The 16,023-nt window shown below is 40.2% G+C and overlaps 1 protein-coding gene across 3 annotated transcripts in view; it reads left to right on the top strand.

Annotated features, from left to right (window-relative positions):
* Pla2r1 (phospholipase A2 receptor 1) overlaps positions 1–16,023 on the top strand; it is a 121,698-nt gene that overhangs the window by 26,555 nt on the left and 79,120 nt on the right. For all 3 annotated transcript variants that reach the window (XM_031370371.1, XM_031370370.1, XM_031370369.1), the window contains exons 4-6: positions 695–868; positions 7,418–7,531; positions 8,055–8,195. In XM_031370371.1, the coding sequence (XP_031226231.1) occupies positions 695–868; positions 7,418–7,531; positions 8,055–8,195 (429 nt within the window). The remainder of the gene's footprint in view (positions 1–694; positions 869–7,417; positions 7,532–8,054; positions 8,196–16,023) is intronic.

Genomic DNA, 16,023 nt, shown 5'->3' with positions numbered 1-16,023 from the left:
AGTTCAAGAATTAGTTCACCTTTGAGGTTGGTTTAGAATTTTAGCAAAAGCACATGGGTGGGCCTTTGTTTTCTGTCATTTCAATAAACTTCAGATTTCAGATCTACACTTCATACCCTATTAAAATTACATTTAAGCATATTGTGAAGTCTTACAAGTGGATAGTGTTTCTATTTGTCTGAAAGAACTACTTAACGTTGGTATCATTATCCCTATGCTGGGTGAAATTGTGTTCATGTTTGACACATATAGCTTCTACATCACATTCACCCCATTTTGGTAGTTTGATATTAGACGAGAAAGGTTTTAGGTACAACATTAAGTTCTATCCCCCCAAAATTATTTAGTTCCTATGTTCAACCTGGAGTTCCAAATGCTTGCTTATTAAAGAATCAAAATATTATTTTCAAAAAATACCTCATTTCCATTTCTTTCTCTTAAAACTAACTTCTCTTATTCCCTTGATAGTACCAGAGATTCTTTACTGATCATTTCTTGAGCTTCCTTAGGTAAATTTTGGATGTGTTTAACCATAAGATATTAATAGAACAGCAATGCATATTTCACATAAAGACCTAATCAAGGCACTGAAGTTTTAGAGCTTGCAGGCTGGAATCATTTTATGTAAATGCATCTTACATATCACTGCAGAGAGAATACGGTCGTGAGTGTTTTTAATGAACTTTGTTTTCAGCTTCTACAAAGGTGTTCTGTGATGCTATGTGGCAAAGGAATGGCAATTCACACATTTGCTACCAGTTTAACCTGCTTTCATCTCTCTCTTGGAACAAGGCCCATTCTTCATGCCTGATGCAAGGAGGTGCTTTGCTAAGTATTACAGATGAAGATGAAGAAGCTTTCATAAGGAGTAAGTACAGAAATGGTGCACATTGGTAGTAATGCAATAAAATGGCTAGTGTGGACACTTCTGTCCTTGGATGTGAAAAAATTATATCCTTAAAAATGTTTTTCTTTTCTTAATATAGCCCAAATTCTAATTCCAAATTTTAAAACCTTAATGTTGAGTGTGTGTGTGAGTGCATGTGTGTGTGTGTGTGTATGTGTGTGTGTGTGTGTGTGTGAGTGTGCACATGTGTGTATGAACTCATGCAGATGTCAGAGGACAATTCTTTTGGAGTCAGTTCTCTCCTGCAAGCATATGGGTTCTGGGGATCAAACTCAAGTTGTCACATTTCGTGGCAAGTGCCCTTACCCACTGAGCCATCTCGCTACCCCTCTAATCCCGCATGTGTTTTCTATGAACACTGTACCATTCTCTTTCACACTACTTATGCCTCAGCTCTCCCCTTGGGGAAGGGAATGTGAAGCTATAGCAGGTGACCCAGGTGAGCTACAACTCTTGCAGGTGGACCAGAGGACTTCTTCAGCCTAAGTACTAATCCTTGTCGCATGCAAAGTTTAGACACTCAATTCCACTGGTAAATAATTAAATAGTCTACTTGTTACTAGCTTATCCATTCTGGTATCCAGGCCCATCACAGACCCTTTGGTAAATGCCAAACTTTAATATTAGTGGGAAAATAAAAAAACACGGGCACATATAAGACAATAGTATTTCAAAGGGCCAGTAGTAATGGGGGTGAGAAACAGCTTTACTTTGTTCCTGTGTCAGGCTAATGTGGTCCCTTTCCCTTAGGGACCTCCATTCAGGCAAAACTGGGCTTTGACAAAGAATATAATTTTATGGACACATAATATGATAGTGTTGGAGATTTATTAAAAGACAGATCGTAAGGTATAGGGTCAAAACAAAGTTTAGGAGTGGCCATTTCTAGTATGTTTCAGCCTGGAATGAGCTGTTTGGGGAGACAGCTTTCCTACGATGTCTCAGACTGCTCTCCTTAAAGCAACAGTATGACTTAACACTGGTAAAATCAGATCTCATGAAACATCCTTCTAGATAAGCTATGCCTTGTTCTATCTGATCCAAGAGTGGGATGTAGACAATGCTGGGAGATTTTTATCTTCATTTCTAATAACACTTATTTTAATAAACATCAAATAAGACTTTGGCCAGAAAACAGAAACAAACCAAGATGAAATACAAGTTGTGTTTATCAAGGCTGATCAGCCAAGTAACAGCTAATGAAATCTAACAATGGTTTAGTTGGGTCCCAGACAAGCCCCGACTTTGTCAATGGTGACAAGTACAGGAGCACAGGTATACTCCATCCCCCACATCAGCCTGAAAGGTTTCCTTCCTGCTAGGAACCTCCATTCAGACAAAGCCAAAGTTTGTTGCTCAATGGAAAAGAATATATGTATATACATATATATATGTATGTATATACATATATATATATATATATATATGGGTGGCCCAATATGAAGCAGAATTAGAGCTTTATTAAATGACATTTTTAACATCTTAAACACAGGGGTTAATAGAGAAGCACCTGGGGAAAAAAAATAAGGCACACCCAAACATTGGTACCAGCCTCTCAAGAAAGAGTCTATCTAGTTATCTTTGCAATAGATATTTGTAGAATTTTGCCGGACTCAAGTTACATCTCTAAAGATTGCTCAGAAATCATTCTTCCCCCATTTCAAAACATTTCTACACCAAAGTTAAAAGTTCAAGAATTTTCTTCTGGAGCTGGAGAGATGGCTCAGTGGTTAAGAACATTGGCTGTAGCCGGGTAGTGGTGGCACATGCCTTTAATCCCAGTACTTGGGAGGCAGAGGCAGGTGGATTTCTGAGTTCAAGGCCAGCCTGGTCTACAGAGTGAGTTCCAGGACAGCCAGGGCTATACAGAGAAACCCTGTCTTGAAAAAAACAAAAAACAACAAAACAAAACAAAAACCCAGAAAACAAACAAACAAACAAAACCAATAAAACCACTAGCTAACTGTTCTTTCAGAGGACCTGGGTTCAATTCCCAACATCCACATGGCAGTTCACAGCTGTCTGTAACTCCTGCTCCAGGGCATCCTACACCCTCACACAGACATACACGCAGACAAAACAGTAGTGTACAACAAAATAAATAATCATTTTTTAAAAATGAAATTGATATTTGTTTTGTTTCTTTTTTGAATAATTGTCTTCTGAACAAAGTTATAGGTGATTTATGAAGGGTACTGTTTAGATTGGGGGGGAGGAATGTGAGGAGCTCAAAGTTCTATATAACTTTAGGTTAAAGTACACACAACTTGTTACTTATCTTTGACAAGGTAGCTTGAGAAAAAAAATTATACTGTCTCCATAAACAATTTTGGCCCTATCAATGGTCAATGGTCCTGAGGGTCCCTTTCTCCATCTGTAGGATGGAGAAACCAGGCCTGAGATGAAAGGCTTTTTTCCCCACATGCTTTTCCTCCATGTGCCCACCATTTTTTCTATCTTTGTTTCCTGCGTCAAACAGAACTGTGAAAATGAGCTGGAAAGTGTGTTTCTTCCACCTGGCAAGGTAGTGCAGTGGGTAGAGGTGCTTGTGCGCAGGCCTGATGACCTCAGTTCAATCCTCGGATCCCACGATGGTGGCAGGAAATAAGCAAGTCATAAGAGTTGTCCATGCCTCCACACGCTCACCACTGTGCACATGCACCTCCACATGCATATTAATAATTCTTTAATAATAATTAATGAGGGAAACATTAAGAACTATTGAATCCATAATTTGTTGAGTTTCAGACACAATTTTTTTCTCAAATTTACTTCATCTATAGTTATTTTAGCATTTGAAATTCAATCATATAGAAAGAAAGGCAAACGGAAAAAAAAATTTGTCATAGTTCTACAATTTAGGGATAACCATGCTCTGCCAAAGCAAGTAACTATGCATGCAGACATAATGCTCCGGCTGCCGAGGCAAACAACAGGACCAAGAATAACTTGAGGAGGAGAGGGTTTATGGGTTTATTTCCCCCCAAACCCTTACAGGTGATAGCTAGTTACCACCAAGGGGAGTCAAGGCAGGAACTCAGAGAGGGAACTGAAGCACAGGCCGTGGAGGACTGCTGCTTCCTGGCTTTGTTTAGCCTGCTTCCATATACCATTGAAGACCATCTGCCCAGGGGTGCCGCCACCCACCGTGGGCTGGACCGTCCCACATCAATGATGAATCCAGAAAATGCCCTACACGCTTGCCTACTGGACAATCTGATGGAAGAATGTTCTCAGTTGAGATCTTCCTCGTTCCAGATGACTCTAGCTTGTGTCAGGTTGATAACCACAACAAACAGACCAAACCTAGCCAGTAGTATCTATAGCGATCGGCACAGTATAAAAACATAAGCAGCCAAGGTACTACCCAATACACAGAGGGAGGGAAGAGAGGCTCCTGTCTGTGTCTGAATCCTGCTACCACTACTGCTTGCCCAGTTACTCAAGAAGTGGTTGAGCCTCTTGACATTTCAGCTTTCCCCTCTAGGAAGTGGAAAGAATCATAGTAGCTACTTGGTGGTATAGGATGCATCTTATAGTGCCAGGGAAGCCTTAGGAAAGTGGCTGGCATGCATACCAAACGGTGTGTGCTGACCACTTAACAGCTGTTTACACAGTTTAATAACCTGCCTATTTAATTTACCTGTATGTATTCCTGTCTGTAAAGGTGGACATATAGTTCTATATTGTGGTGTGTGTGTGTGTGTTATATGTGGCATATGAACATGAGTATGCAGATGCATATATCCCTGTACACACACTTGGAGGGTGGGCAAGATGGCAGGTGTCTTTCTGTATTACTCTCTGCCTTATTTTCCTGAGACAGAGTCTTTCACTGGATCAGTGTTTCACAGGTTTAGCTAGGCTAGCTGGCCAGTGAGCTCTGGGAGTCTTCCTATATTTGCCCCAAAATGTTGAGATCGTAGGCATACCAGGCATGTCCAGCTTCTGATGTGGGTGCTGGGAAGGTGACTTCAGGCCTTCATGCTTGCACTGAGCCATCTTTTCTGGCCTATACCTTGTTTTAGTTATTATCAAGTCATGTAACTTATAGTAACATATCAATCTGCCTTTGGAGTAGGCAGGTTTTGATATTTGTTTATTGCTGTTGCCAGCCATTCTCACACATAGGTATGTGCCATGTCCTAGTTACTTTATCTGTATTCATGGCATGAGATTCACTGGGTGGTGAAAGAGGCAGACTATCAGCTATACAAAGGCAGAGACATCTTCCAGAAGGACTGAGATAAATGGATGCACAGTGCCTGCTCAGCCTTCCTCCACAGCTCTGCACAAGTGGGGAATTATCGTCAAAACTAATTTGAATGAATCTTCTTGGAGTAAAATGACAATTTCCCAAATCATTACTAATGTGTAATGAGTCTTGTGCAAAAGCTTGCACACCATTTATGAATTACAGTTGTTATCTATCTTAACTGCCATGGTTTCTCATGGGAGAATTTGTACCTATTCATCAAGCTTGAATAGCAATTTAAAAAAATAAGATATGTCAATGGCTTTTATTTAAACATTTCAATTCTATAATTAGGCTTTTGGGATTGTTTGGGAAAATAGAAGTCTATTCATAAAGACAGAAACCGTCCTAACCAAAGTATTTTAGTGGTAAAAGAAGTCTAACATCCCTAGCTAGTCAGTAAATTGTGAGATAAAGAACTATTTATGCTGTCACAAATGACAAGAAACATCCAAAAGAATTTAGTCCTGAGTTTGTATTCAAGTGTTAAGGGTAAACTTAGTTATAAAGGTAAATAGACTAGGGGAGAGGGGTAGGGTTTTGATTTTTGTTTTGTTTTGTCTGATTGTTTGGTTGGGTGATATTTTTGTTTTTGTTTCTGTGTATGTATTTAAACACTAATTACAAATCGTATGATCCTTTTATGTGTTTTAGTAAGCACAATTGGATGGTTTTGAGTACACGGAGTAATTCTAAGAATAATTAATATCTGAATTATGTTATTTACAATATCACTTCTCCATGTCCTGTCAGTGAATCTTCCAATCCACTCCAACCTCATGGGAAGGTTAACTGATTTAAGAAGAGACTGGATATAATGCCACAAAAACTTGGATATGGAGTTCCTATAGAATATGTTCTATTTAGTGTTAAAGCACCTTTTTATCTTTTTCTTTTGTAAGTGTTCAGCCTCCTAGAGCTTCCGCTGTTGTACTGAAATGTCCAGTTGTTGAGGAGGAGCAGCCGACTTACATGTGAATACACTGAGTCCTTGCCCTGATAACCACACAGCCTATGGTCCAATCTGAGGAGCTTGGGAGAGTAAAGGGGCTGCAATTAACTACTATTCTGAAACTATAGGAAGGAAGCAAGCCCAGACACTCACTCTCTGGATACAATCTGCCTGTAACTTCAGGCTAGGTCCCTGCATTTAGAAAGAAGACAGACAGACAGACAGACACTCACACACACACACACACACACATACACACACACACACACGGAGAGAGAGACAGAGACATGGAGAGACAGAGAGAGGAGAGAGAAACACACAGAAACAAAGACAAAGAGACACAGAGACAGACAGACACACACAGAGAGACACATGGAAAGACAGAGTGATTGAAAGATAGAGAGGCAAGGAGAGAGAAAGGGAAGAAAAGGAGAGGAAGGAGTGGATGAATTATTTGAAGCACATGAATCAGAAGAACATGGTGTTCTCCTTTATAAGACACGTCAAAACAGCGATACCTGAGAGAGCCACAAAATTAGCCATTTTCACTAAAGGTCATTGACATAGGTTGTTCCTCTACCCCAGTTTTATTGTATGAGTAGTACAGGTTCATACTAGAAAAAAAAATCGTTTTCAACTTAGGCACACTAAAAGAAAAACCATAATTATACAATTTCTTTGGGTACATTGTTCTGTGCAAGCATGTCAGTTCTGTTTATTTACAGTACCCGTTGAAGAGACAGGGTTGGATTAGCTAGGGACATGCAGTGCCCGTGGTGTTTAGAAGCAGGGACCACAGAACCACAAAATCCTTCTTCTCAAGTGTGTGGGCTCCCAGGCTGGGTGCCCCTGCTGAGGCCTCAGAACACTGGCCTCTTGCACTCTGATGCTTTTCTTCAGACAGCTTTCAGCAGCTCTGCTTGGGCTGCAGTTCACCCCAGTGTGAGCACTTGCTTCCAGTTCGCTCTGTGGGCATGGCCATGGTCATCTCTGCTACCACCATCTAAAACTGGAAGTGTGTGAGCTGGAAGAAATGGGAGAGCCTCACATTCTGAACAGAGCGCCTTCGGATAGACTGGAACGGGACATTGCTTATTGCTGTCAGTAGGTCTTCAGAACCCTGCTTTGTCTCACCAAAGCCCCAGCATGGGGGTCATGACACCTGTGTAGATCATAGTCTGGCATTACCTATGGCTTTATGATACGACAAAATAGTTCAAGAATGCAGTGGGGCATTGAGTTTGGCTTTCTTTTTGTGTTGTCAATTCGCTTTTCTGTTGAAACGCCTTGATCTTCTTTTCAGATCAGTTGAGAGGAGTAACCAAAGAAGTGTGGATTGGTTTGAATCAGTTGGATGAGAAGGCTGGCTGGCAGTGGTCTGATGGAACACCACTCAGCTACCTGAACTGGACCCAAGGTACCCGCAGCACCTTATTTACCTTCAACATACTGGGGTATGCGGCAGACTTCAACATCACAGTCCCATAAAAATATCTTATTCTGAGAGTGGTTAATTTTGACCCCCTTGGATGAGGTTCTCCTGTATCGCCCAAGCAAGCCTTGACCCTCAGTCCTCCTTCTGCCTTGACCTCTCAAGTACTGGAACTGAGGTGTATGCCACCATACCTAATGGTGTTTTATTCTTCCTGACTTCCTACAAGGTGAGTTTGGCAGAAGGCAGAAGCCAGAAAGATAATCTATTTAGCTAACCTTGCAGGGCGAGGGGTCAAAGATAGACTGTCATTTTCAAAATAGCAACAAATTGCAAAATATTTCCTCTACTTAGATACAGCAAAAGTGGCTCTCTAGTCAGGTCTAGACTTGAACTTCAAAATCACAGACAATCATAGTGAGTGTCCTGTAGGGGACGCTACTGAGGCAAAGAGAAGGGCTGCTCCCTTCTGTGCTGAAACTGCATTTCTGCATGTATTGATTTTCAGAGATAACTCCTGGGCCTTTTGTTGAGCATCACTGTGGAACCCTGCAGGTCGCCTCAGCTGCCTGGCGGACCAGGGACTGTGAGTCTGCCTTGCCTTATATATGCAAACGGTCTCTAAACCATACTGCTCAGGAAATCCTCGGTAAGTGCTCCTTCAATTGTCCTTTGATGGTTGACATGCCCCCTTCACCCCCTCAAATTTCTCTATTCTTGCAAATAATTCATAATTGGGACTTGGAAAACTCAGGTTTGTGGCTATATGAAATGTATAAGTGACCCCTGCCAACCTAAAGTCCCATGACTACCTCAAAGCCAGTGCAAAAGGAACCATTTCTGTCCTTCCTTTTAAAGATTTTTCACCCTTCATCATTCCACATTAGAAAACTGAAGTATGCTTCCTTTTATAGTTTTGAGTTTTATTTGTGGGATTCCTCAAACTTAAAGGTAAAAGGAAATAACTTAGCAGTACTTTCTACTACGTTGATTTTCTTTGTTTTGTTTTGTTTTGTTTTGTTTTGTTTTTGCTCACTTTTTAGCAAAATAATTGTTCATAATTATGGAGTGCAATGTGCTTTGATCCATATGTGTTGTGCAATGATCAGTGTAGCCATTGCTTCAAACATGATCATTTCTTTGCGGGGAGACCATTCCAACGCCTCTCTTAAGGCTATTTCAACACTACAATGCACCATTACAATGTTCACCTGGTATGCAACAGAACTCCAGACCTCTACTGAAGTATTTTCATGTTTCCACCACATTTCAAATTTCATATTAATAATGTGCTCTCCCTACTAAAGTAATGAACAAAAGTTGTTTTATAATCAAAACAAACAATACCTAGTTATAATCTAGTATAATACAACAAGTCTATCATTTTCACTGGTTATTATTCATCTGTGAGTACGAGTACTGACATATGTGTCGACAGTGTCCAGTTTATGTTTATGTACAAGATGTATACACGTGGCGTATGTGCATGTGTGCATGGGTGTACATACCCATGTGAACGTACTAAGGCCAGAGGACATCAGGTATCCTGCTCTCTTATGCTGATACCCATGTGAATGTACTAAGGCCAGAGGACATCAGGTATCCTGCTCTCTTACACTGCCTCTTTCCCCTGAGACTAGGTCTCTTACTGAACCTGGAGATAGACTGGCAGCCAGCGAGCCTCAACAATCCTCTCTCTGCAGTTCTCCCCGACACTAGGATTATAGACTCATGCCTGACTTTTTACATGGGCTCTGGGAATTTGAACTCACATACTCTGGCTTGCCCAGAATCACTCTTACCCACTGACCATCTTCCCAGCCCTAATTATATTCCATTTCTAATGTATGCTGCCTCATTTAGTTTCTGTGGGAACTTTTAATCTTAACGTAAAAGTAAAAATAAGAACAAAGCCAAATTTTAAAGAATTATTACAAGGATAATTAGAAACAGCTCTACATTTTAAAATACACTAAATCATAATTTGTAAACATTGCCTCTGCCACTTGGGTTCCAACTGGTTTTTCCCTCTAATGGCAGCTGACGCTGGCAGCAGTACTGGAGAACTGGGCATAGTAAAACAGAGAGAGGGAGAGAGAGAGAGAGAGAGAGAGAGAGAGCTCCCACTCATAACTTTATCTAGCAATTTTTCCATTATTTCAAGCATTGCTTGAATTGCTTTTGGCTGTTATGGATATTTACTTTCTGTTTCTTCCTTCTTTATTTCTCCATTTCTTCTTTTATCCCTCATTTATTTTCTCTCTCTCTCTCTCTCTCTCTCTCTCTCTCTCTCTCTCTCTCTCTCTCTCTCACACACACACACACACACACACACACACACACACCTTTACTTTCTTCTGTTTGACTTGCTTGTCATATCAATGGATCTAGTTAATGAATTGGTCTGATAAGTTACTTCAGTAGGATCACTCTGTGTTTCTAAGCTGCCAGGAATCTTTTTTGCTAAAGGACACATTAAAAATAATAATAAACTTTTAGTGTGCTTGGGCAGTACAGAATTGAGGAATATATAAAAGTACACATTGTTCATTTCAATCAGGTTGAGTATACCTATGACCTCAAATGTTAATCATTAGTGAAAACCTGCATGCTTGTTTCCAGTTTCTGCATGCTCAGCCTATCACTGTCCCCTCCAGCTCTCTGTCACCCAACAGTAGATAGCCTCTCTTTACCCTGCCCAGCCTCTCACTTCTGTCACTCTACTTCACCACCTACAAAACGATGTCAAGTTAAAATGATGACATCAAAATCTGTAAAAAACGTCATTACATTCCACATGTGAATGAAAGTATGTGGTCCATGTCTCTCTGTGCCTGGCTTAATTTACTAACATAGGTCCACCCGTGCTGTCCAAACGACAGGATTTCACCTATGACTGCATAATACTTCATTAACTATATTGTGCATGGTGTAAATAGATCACATCTTTCTATTGTTTGCTGAGTGACACTCAGGTTGTTTCTGTTCTTGACTACTGTAAATAATGCTATGTCACTGCTCTAGAGGAGATGGGACCTGGGAGAATGGAGCTATAAATGAGTGGACTAAAGTCCCAAGCAAAAGCCTTTTTATTCAAAGCATCAGACAATTTATACTCTGAGGGTTGAAGAAAGGTCACCTGAGTAAAGTTCTCATTAGTTAAGCTGTATACAATCACAGAGACAAGCCACACATGGTAAATACATGTTTCTCAATGGAGGCATAGAAAGAATAGTTTAAATATTTAATTGAATAACATTAGCAAGCAATAATGAGTCACCAGAAGTAAAAGTCACTCCTTTCTGCTACACCTGGAAGAGGTACGGAAACCATTCCTAGAATGGTTTGAAGAAACTGAGGTCACAAGACTTTTCTCTTGATCTCTTGGAGCTTTCTCACAGGCATTCAAAATTCTCCTCACAATTCTCAGACCAAGTTCCAACAATGCTACATTGGGCATAGAAGTACAGCTGTTCTTTTGAAATACTAATTTCATTTCATACATATACATATGTAGAAGCTTTTTAGTTTGACAATATTCATTTGTCTGATATTACTTTTAATTGCTGTACTTTGGAATCTTGTTCAAAAGATCCTCACCCTGGATTTCAATATCCTGAAGAAGTACTCACCCTTTTTCTTCAAACAGTTCCATAATTTAAGGTCTTTATGTAAGTTATGAACTCATTTTATTTGATTTTTTTTTCTTTTTGCAAATGCTGAACATGGTGTATTTTTACTTTTCCATATATGGATATCCAATTTCTCCAGCACTGTTCACTGAAAAGACTTCTCTTTCTCTGGTCTGTGTTCTTGTAACTTTTGTTGAAGATCATTTGCTACAATCCATGGGCTTACTTCTCAGCTCTTTAACCTGTTCCACTGGTCAATGAGTTTGTCTTTATCCCAATTCCATACCCTTTTGAGTACTAGAATTTTTAGTATGTTCCAGAGTTAAATTTTGTTCTTTTTGCTTAGCATGGTTGTCTTGGTTGGGGTTTCATTGCTGCAAAGGGACACCATGACCAAGGTAACTCTTACAAAGGACAACATTTAATTGGGGCTGGCATACAGTTTCAGAGGTCCAATCCATTGTCATCATGGTAGAAAACTTGGCAGCATCCAGACAGACATGGTGCTGGAGGAGCAGAGAGTTCTGTATCTCGATCTGAAGGCAGCCAGAAGGGTCTCTCTTCCATATCAGATGGAACTTGAGCACTAGAGACCTCAAAGCCTGCCTACACAGTGACATGCTTCCTCCAACAGGGCCACACCTCATAATAGTGCCACTTCCCATGGGCGAAGGATATTCAAACATCACATTCTACTCCCTATGCCCCATAGGCTTGTTTAAACACATTTAGTCTAACTTCAAAAGTCCCCCATAGTCCATTACAATCTCAACAATGTTTAAAAGTCCAAAGTTCAAAGTGCCTTCCAAGATTCATGCAATCTCTTAACTCTAATCACCTATAAAATCAAAATAAAAAAACCAGTTCACATACTTCCAACATCACAGGATATACACTACCATTCTAAATGTCACAGTGAAGAAATACTGGACCAAAGCAAGACAGAAAACCAGCCGGGCAAACTTGAAAGTGCATCTCTATGTCTGATGTCAACATGTTCTTCAGATCTCCGACTCTTTCGTCTTTGTTGACAGCAACAAGCTTCTTCCTCTTGGGCAGGTTCCACTACCTGTTATCAGCTTTCCTTGGCAGGTATCCTGCAGCTTAGAACTTACTTCTCCAGTTCAGTCCCCTGTAGCACTCTAGGCTCTGATTAACTCTATGCCACTGTTGCTGCTATTCTTGGTGGTTATCCCATGGTACTGGCATCTCCAATACATTGGGGTCTTCCATTGCAACTAAGCTTCATCCAACGGCCTCTTATAGGCTCTCCTCAATTACAGAAATTGAGGTACCAAGCCTCAATTTCTTTGGATGACCCCTTGAGTACTGGGCTGTCAGCTACAACTGAGGCTGCACCTTCACCAATAGCATTCTTGGTCTCTCACAGTGCCAAGGCTCAGTTATTCTCCATGACCAGTACCATCTGGGTGATTCTTACACATTACTAAGTCCAGATGCCAGCATGATGTCTATATCTGGAGCATGGCCTCTTTGTGCTCTCAGAAAACACCAGAAGATTTAACCCCAGTGATGTTTAAAACTGCATCTCCATCTCTGATGTCAAAGTACTCTTCAGATCTCCAACTTTTTTCATCTTTGTTGATGGCAACAAACTTCTTCCTCTTGGACTGGTTCCACTCCCTATTAGCAGATTTCCTTGGCAGGTATCCTGCATCTGGTCTTTTCTTAAGCACCACTAATTTCCTAGCTCCAGCTAACCAATATCAATTGTTGCAGTAACCCCTTCTACTCTTGACTCTAAAGTCAGTGCCAAATGGCCGAAGTTGCCAAGTTCTACTGCTCACTGGGGCTGAAACATGGCTCCCTTGTTCTATAACATCTTTCCCAACTTTTTTGTTTTCAGCAGTTTCCTTCACTGCCTAAGCTTGGCTGTCCTGGAACTTGCTTTGTAGACTGACCTTGAACTCAAAAGACCTTCATGTCTCTGTCTCCTAAATGCCAGGATTAAAGGTGTGTACCACCATGCCTGGACCTAAGCCTTTCTTTACCTTTCACAAGATCTTTACAAGTTCTGTATTGTAGTTCATTCCAGATACAGTCAAGTTGACAACTGAGAATAACAGTCACAATCCATCCCTTGTCAATTTGACACATAATCATATGTCCTTATGTCCAAATGAAAACAATAACCAGGTAATAGTAACACCTACCATGATATAAGTATCCCTAGTTCAATTGCAAACAATAAGCTTAGCTGGGTAGGATCTTGTGCAGAGGTCACCACTCTCTTAATTCCATTCAATATCCTTGAATACATAATTTAGCTCCATTCTACTTCTTGGTGCTCTTTTTCTCTTTGAATACATTTTGTATTTTTTTCTTTCTAAGCTTGTTATGCTTAATCAGTTTGTTATGTTTAATCAAAAATTACTCCTCACAAGAATGAACCACAGTACAGAATCAATGCTAGGCTTTTTTGAGATTTTCTCTCTCAATGCAATTAATCTCAAACTCTTCATTTTAGCTTCAGCAGACTCATTCTTCAACACATATCACAAGAATGATCTCTAGGCAACATACCAAAATTATTCTCCTCTGAAACCTCTTGAGCCAGGCCCCCAAAGTTCAAACCTCCCTCAGCACCATTGCCTTCCATTTTCCTACTAGGACGGCCCATTAAGCCCCACTTAAAGCATTTCACTGCTTTCCTAAGTTCCCAAATCCACATTCCTCCAAACAAAAGCATGGTCAGGCCTATCACAGCAATAACAGTCCTTGGTACCAACTTCTGTCTTAGTTAGGGTGTCATTGCTCTAAAAGGACAACATGACCAATATAACTCTTATAAAGAAAAGCGTTTAATTGGGGCTGGCTTACAGTTTCAAAGGTTCAGTCCATTATCATCATGGAGGGAAGCATGGCCACATTCAAGCAGACATGGTGCTGGAGAAACAAAGAATTCTACATCTTGGTCTGAAGGTAGCCAGGAGACTGTCTTCCAAAGGCAGCCAGCAGGAGGGTCTTCTATACTGGGCAGATCTTGAGCACCAGGAGACCCCAAAGCCTGCCCACACAGTGACACACTTCCTCCAACAAGGCTACATCTACTCTAACAAGGCCATACCTCCTACTAGTGTCACTTTCCATGGACCAAGCATTCAAACTACCACAGCAGTTTTTACTGTTTAAGTGACTTATGATTCTAGACAAAATTAAAGCTTACCTTTTTTAGTTCTGTAAAAACATCATCATTAGTATTTTGTTAGAAATTGTGCTGATATTGCAAATCACTTTGGGTACTGTGCACACTTAGACAAATGATTCTTTCAACCCAGGCACAATGAATAGCTTTTCAATTTTTACAATCTCCTTCATTTTTTCACTGTTTTATAAACTTCATTACAGAGATTTTTCAACTCAATGGTTAAATTTATTCCTAGGAATTTTTCTTATTCTATTTTTCAGTTATTGCAAATAGTTTTTATTTCTATATCAGATAATCCACTGTCAGCATATAGTAACAGTCTGACTGTTGTTGTCATTATTGTTGTTGTATTTTTCATGACAAGGTTTGTCTGTGTAACAGCCCTGTCTGTCCTGGACCTCACTTTGTCCTCACTTTGTAAACCAGTCTGGCCTTGAACTCACAGAGACCCTCCTACCTCTGCCTCTTGAGTGCTGGGATTAAAGGTGTGAGCTACCACACCAGACCAAAGAGTCCTTACTTTTGATGTGTTATATAGATTTCAGTTATATTTCTAATAGTTTTCTGTGAAGTTGGTGGTGTCTCTGCATGTACACTAAGATGATGACATCTATATACAATGACAATTTTGAACCCTCTTTTCTGATTTGAGTGCTTTTCTTTCTTTTGCTTGAATGCTTTCATGAGCACTTCAGGAACTACTAGACAAAAGTAGTGAATGTGGACACCCTTGTAACAAAATGTAAGGAGAAAGCTTTCACCTTTTCTCTGTTCAGTTTATACTATGAAGCATTAAAAAAAAAAAAAAAGCAATAAAGAGTTTCTGTGTTCACCCCTAAGCACCACATACACCAGAAGGTAGAAGCAGGAGGATCAGAGCTTCAGGTCAGCTTAGACTACATGAGGCCCTACGTGTAATACCACCACCAATAATAACACTTCATAATACTCCTGAATGTTGGGTGGAGGGAATAAACTGAGATGGGGTATAAAAAATATTGTCCAAAATAAAAAAAAAAAACTTTCAAGAACAAAATTTGATGAATATATGAAGGAAAATTAAAAATGAAAAGCATAAAGGTATAGGGGAAATTTGGAAGGGACAACACCAAAATCACAGAGGGAAAAAGAAGAGCATTCGGGCCACTACTTTCTGGCCCCCTAGAAACTGGCCACTGCCAGTTACAAGTATGGAGGCGTTGGATGGCTGAACCTGAGGATTCTGGCTGTCCTTGCAGTTTTATTGTTGCTGAAGGTCGATTGGACAAGTATAAATATCTGCCCAGTTGTCTTCATAATGGAGGTTTTCCTTCTCTGCAATACCAGTGGCCTCTGCTGGCCATGCTTACCTTTGCATTCTATGACTTAGATAAATGTTCTCACCCTCCTCAGACTCCTGGTGATATCCTCTGGGGTGGCTGATCTTTTACCTGATGGTTGTTCCCCAAATGCAATGGAATGTGTAGGAAAGATATCATAGCGTTGAGTACAGGCAGAAAACCCATCTTCATACTCAAGACTTTTTGAGTAATGTCTTAGTTCCTTTTCTACCCCATGACAAAATGTCATGACCATGGCAACTTATAAAATAAAGCATTTAATTAGGCTTGTAGTCATTGGGTTAGAGCCTATGATGACAATGCAAAGATATGGTAGCAGGAACAGCTGGGAGTTTT

The sequence above is a fragment of the Mastomys coucha genome, unplaced genomic scaffold (assembly GCF_008632895.1).
Source record: "Mastomys coucha isolate ucsf_1 unplaced genomic scaffold, UCSF_Mcou_1 pScaffold15, whole genome shotgun sequence".
Taxonomy (NCBI): domain Eukaryota; kingdom Metazoa; phylum Chordata; class Mammalia; order Rodentia; family Muridae; genus Mastomys; species Mastomys coucha.
Note: the sequence above shows the minus strand (reverse complement) of the source record. Positions and strands in the feature narration are given on the sequence as shown.